Consider the following 5,432-nt stretch of genomic DNA (forward strand, 5'->3'; position numbering starts at 1 on the left):
GTTAGAGCCAACAATGAGGAAGAAAGGATTTTGGAAATTCAAGATTTTTTTAAATATTGCCTTATAAAATTAAGAACTTAAAATTTATATACCATTAAAATATGGATTAGTAGCAACATTCATATGCTATACTTAAGCTTTTATTGTGAGTACAGATGAAGATTAAAAGCTTAGATAGTGAGTTATCGGAGAATTGGATGTTATTTTGGATGTCAGCTGCAAAATCACAACAAATTCAGCTTCAGGTTTATGTATGCATATCATTATGACAATACAAAATGACTCCAAATCTGTTAAAGGTCTGGTAAATAATTTTTTAAATTAGATTTGCAGCACAAAATAAACAGTTCCTGAACAATCACAACATAAACCCATGTTATAATTTCAGTTTTATTACTCGTGTTTTTTGTTTTGTTTGTTCTGAGGAGAGCAATTTGTTCTCCTTGGTAGTTTAGTGAAAGCAATTTATAGCTCCCCCTATATTTATTAAAATAAAGGACAGAGAAAAATCTCATGATAAAGTGCCTCACTATCCTTTGTTACTTAAAAACATGGCATGGAAACAAACAATATAGTAAATTAAGAATCTTTAAATATGCACTACTAGTAATGAAAATAAGCCATTAAAAATGTTATTTTTTTAAAATCTTTTACTTATCTTACAATGTACAAAACCTTGTAATTTTATATTGGACCATAAATTCCAAGTAATATGAATTTTGTCTTTTTTACTACTAATTATTTTAATAAACGGCCCTTATGGACTTGGAAAACAAAACTAATTAATGAGCTAAAGTTTGAATTCTATAAATAATACTATTTTAACAGAATAACATCTCAGCATACGAAATCCATGTACATTTATGTTCTAACATGAATGCTTAACAAATACTTACCATTAATCTTGGTTCTTGGAAAACTGGTGAAGAATGTTGTAGCTCATCAGAAGCATTCTGATTATCCTCAGCCTAAAAAAAAAAAACCCATAGATTTGTACAAATATAAATAGGAACATTACGGGAACTATTATCTAAAACGTTTTATCAACTCAATAAGCTCTAAATGTAGCCTGTACAGGTAATATGGTAATAAATTATATATAGACTTGTGGATTGTCTTGATACTATTTGTAGAAGGTTTTCTTTATGAAAGAGCAAAGGAAGGAATAATAATAACAGATGGTCAATTATATTTATTATTGATGGAAATTATTATTTAATTATTATTAAATTTATTATTATAGGAATACATATAATAGCTTAGCAATGGCTGTTCCTTTGTTCTTCTTATATTTAATTCAGTGATGTTTATTCCATCTTTACAACATATCCTAAAAACAAAGCCTTTCATAACTTGCCAAATTATTGGACAAAGTGTAGTTGAGAAATATCCTTTCCATACATTTTGAATGCAGAAACATTTTTATGTTTAAAAATAAAAACACAATATTAGAATTTTTAATCAAATTTCCCCATTTATAAAACTATGTATTTAACTGTATAATATGAAACCCCATGTACCAAAATGACATCATAACTTCAAGTTCAATAACAACACCATAAGCCTCTGTGAGTATCTTATCTTTTGCTTTTCTGCTTCCTTTTTAAGTTCCTACCAAACTTAAACACATTTACTTTTTAATAAAATTAAAGGTTCTTAATTATACGCATACACAAAATAACAGTGTGCAAGTTAGCATCTTGGGTTACTCAAACAGAATCCTTAAGGCTTTTCTTATTCCTTACAAATTATCTTCCATAATCATGTTCATCACTGTTCTGTAAACTTCTTCCCATTCTGTTACTCATCTTTCTCTCTCTCTCTCCTTCTTACTGCTTAATAAAATACTGCCCTTTTTAAACATGGCTTCCAGGAATTTCCTGAAACCTATCTTCAATCTTTCTAAAAAATTATCTAAATTGTAAATATGAGACTACAATGGTTTGTTGTTAAATTAGTGTTACTAAAAAACAAAAATGTATTTCTTGTTTTGAAAGCTTGATAGTGATGGGAATGTTTAACAGTTTCAAAAACTCCATTCTCATTACACAGAAATTGAATAGGTCTTCCTCTGGGATATGGTTTTCCTTCGATTGCAGACACTTTTAGTTAATTTCTTGGTTTAGAGTTTATTTCCTAAAAAAATCACTAGTTCTGTTCAACATAAGCTGTAAATACAAGTTAGAGACATGAGAATGTCAGCCACAGTGGCTAAGATACAGAAAAGAGACTGTCCTTTCTACTAATTTAATGGAATTAAATACTTAGATTGCAAAACAAGAGTGATATCTCACAATGCCCATTACTTATTCTAAATAAATCCAATTATGTAAGGGCATTCTGTTCATCAATATAACCTTTGAAAATTTTACTATGGCCACAAAGAATCAAATGCTGAATCAAATTCTTCATTATTTGGTTTCTCTCTTTGTTAAATTATGTAGCAAAACATTGTATCATAAACAAAAGCCACTACAGGTGCACTAAAAGGAAAATTTGCCTTACCAACCTGTTCGTTATTTTCCAAACATATTACTTATCTGGATGATTGAAAGGGTATGGATTTGGTGTACTTAAAAGTCTTTTGATGGTGTCACACAGACTGTTAGCTAAGAAAACCTTTGTGTTTTTCATATTTACGTTACTGATATTGATGGGTATATAGTTAATAAATTAGTCAGTATGCTGATGTTATTAAATTCTTGTGTATTTCTAGCTGTATAAATGATGATAAGGTACTAAAGAATGACTTGTATCAACAGATAAGTTGGGCAAATATTTAGCAAATAACCTTTAATCATAGTAAGTGCAAGGTAACACATCTGTGTCCCCATAATTTGGATCACACAATACAGTGAATGTGACTAATAAAAAATAATCTTGACATTGTGATGAAAAAAACATCCAAACCATTGAGGCAGTGTTCTTATACCACAAGCTAAGCATATAGAATTTTAGGGTTTGTTCACAGATCTACTGATTACAAGTCAAAGACCACAATTATCTCTTGATACAAATCACTAGTTAGTACTCATTGGGAATATTGTGTAGTTTTAGTCTCCTTATCTAAAAAAGGACATTGACTTATTGGAAGTAGTTCAATGGAGGGATACTAGGATCATTCTAGGAATGGAAAAATTATCTTTTGTGGATAGGCCAAGATATCTTTAAGTTACAGTATTTTCTCTTCAGAAAAGAAGTGAAAAATGTGATCTTACTGAAGCTTGCAAAATTATCTGGGCCACTGAGAGAATAAAGGATACCAATTTCTTTGTTCTATATTCTGAAGACAATAGAGTGAGGACACACACTTAAAACTAGGAAAAAGACAGGCTAGGTTCCAGTTAAGACCATTTTATTTGTCTAAACAGCTGACTGGCTCATGGAATGATTTACCATTGGCAATAGTGAAGGCTGGCACTTTACAAGAGTTTAAGAGGAAAATTGATAATTTCTTGAGAAATAAGGGTGTGTTTGAGTTTTCTCAATGGTGATGTGCAGGGACGACCTTAACACTAGAACCACCAGGGTTTCACAAATACCTAGACTCTCCATACTGCCATCATCTTGACTGCTACATATTACAACAGCACACATATTATTGGATACAACTCAAAAGTTTTATTAACATCAAATCAAGTGTAATTACAGCCAAGAAAATTGTATCAAAATTAATAATTGTCCAAAAAATACTTCTGTAATTTAAATACTATACTAAAAGAAACAAATTAATAAACATATAAACAGCTATATGTACATAGAAAACTTTAAACACAAACTTGTAGATAAATTATTCTAAACAGTACATATTTGTAAAAAAACTATGAAGAAAACTACTTGACTCCTATTATAAGCTAGGCCTAAATGGCACATCCATGCAGGTGAAATGCTTTTCAACTCTCACTAACATTTACCACACGTCTTTCTCACAAATCTACGTCAAAAAGACAATGAAAAAAAAAAAAAGACAAAAATAATTACACAAACAGGTAAAAAATTAAAAAAAATAATTTTGCAAAACAGAATCAATAACTAAGCCAAGCCAAGCCTAGGCCAATTATTGAAACCATGTAAACCAACTGAGTTAATAATTAAGCTGTTATTAATAGATTTTTCTAATCAATGGCTTCCCCTTATTGGCATTTTATACCATTACGAAAATATAGGACTTTTTTTTTACTTTTTTGTCTGTTTGTGCAATTTTCTTTGTCTTACAGGGTTTATTCATGTATGTGATAATAAAAAAAGTAACATACTTATTTAAGAATTTGTCATGTTATACCATTCATAAAATATAGGACTTATTTTTTTACTTTTTTAACTGTTTGTGTAACTTTCTTTGTCTTTTTTACCACCAGTGCTTTCACACAGGACACATTTATCTGAAGTTCTGTTTTCATTGCATTTAGCTACTTGGCACTGTTTTCTTTTATGTGTTTCACTGAGTTGCTTGAAAAAAAAAAGGGATAGGCAAGTATGCATTTCTTTATTTAACATACTCAAAAATATGGTAGGTAAGTAGGTGGTGTATTGGGCTGATTGGATTTTGTCACAGAATTCTTTGCTCTACTGGTACTTTGGGCATTTTGGTTTAGGCCAACAGTGAAATTCAATTCATTTGACACCGAACATATCCAATGATTGGTCTATCCAAATGTCCACTGAAACTTTGCCCAGATCAACGTGTGTTGGTGTCTGCTCATAATCATTCGATTTTAGTTTAGGATGGTATGACTCAAACATGTTCCAGTAAATTGTGACAGTCTTTTTTAGGAAACATGTGGACATTTGCTAAAGAAGACAGCCAATATTTTAGCCACCATGATGAAATGTTGGACACTGCCTGCAAAAATTGGCTGAGAATGCTGACACACCACACCAACTAATAATTCAGAGACATGGTTTCTTATGATCTTCACCTTTAAGTAGTATTCCACATCTTGAACAGTTGATAGATGGAAACAAAATCAAACAATATGACTGCATTAATTCTGAGCTGGTTAAGAAAAAATTGGGAAGTTTAAAGAATGATGTCTGTTGGGCCAGATAATATTTCCCCAAGAGTTTTTGAAGGAGGTTAAAGATTGGATATATGATCCACTTGCTACTATTTTTGTCAGTCCTTGAATAGTGGGCAGGTACCAAAGATTTGGAAGTTAACTAATGCAACTCCTCTTTTCAAGTGAGGTTATAAAATTGTCCCAGTAATTATAGACCCATTAGTCTCACATAAGTTGTTGGAATAGTTTTGGAAAGTTTGTTAAAAGATGCTTTGCAAAGTCACTTAGCCAAGGGTTTTACAGCATAATCAACATGGTTTCACTAAAGGAAAATTTTGCCTTAAAAATATTTTGACACTCTTTGAAAAGGTTACTGATTATGTAGATGAGGATCAGGGTGTAGATTTGGTGTATCTGGATTTTCAGAAAGCA

General features: G+C 30.8%; 1 protein-coding gene across 1 annotated transcript in view; it reads right to left on the bottom strand.

The window, feature by feature from the left end:
• Positions 1 to 5,432, bottom strand: part of LOC106471093 (rootletin-like) — a gene marked incomplete at its 3' end in the record, with an annotated part of 80,392 nt that overhangs the window by 72,115 nt on the left and 2,845 nt on the right. Inside the window, exon 2 of the mRNA XM_013931680.1 lies at positions 897 to 968. Within this exon, the coding sequence (XP_013787134.1) occupies positions 897 to 968 (72 nt within the window). The remainder of the gene's footprint in view (positions 1 to 896; positions 969 to 5,432) is intronic.

The sequence above is a fragment of the Limulus polyphemus genome, unplaced genomic scaffold (assembly GCF_000517525.1).
Source record: "Limulus polyphemus unplaced genomic scaffold, Limulus_polyphemus-2.1.2 Scaffold4405, whole genome shotgun sequence".
Taxonomy (NCBI): domain Eukaryota; kingdom Metazoa; phylum Arthropoda; class Merostomata; order Xiphosura; family Limulidae; genus Limulus; species Limulus polyphemus.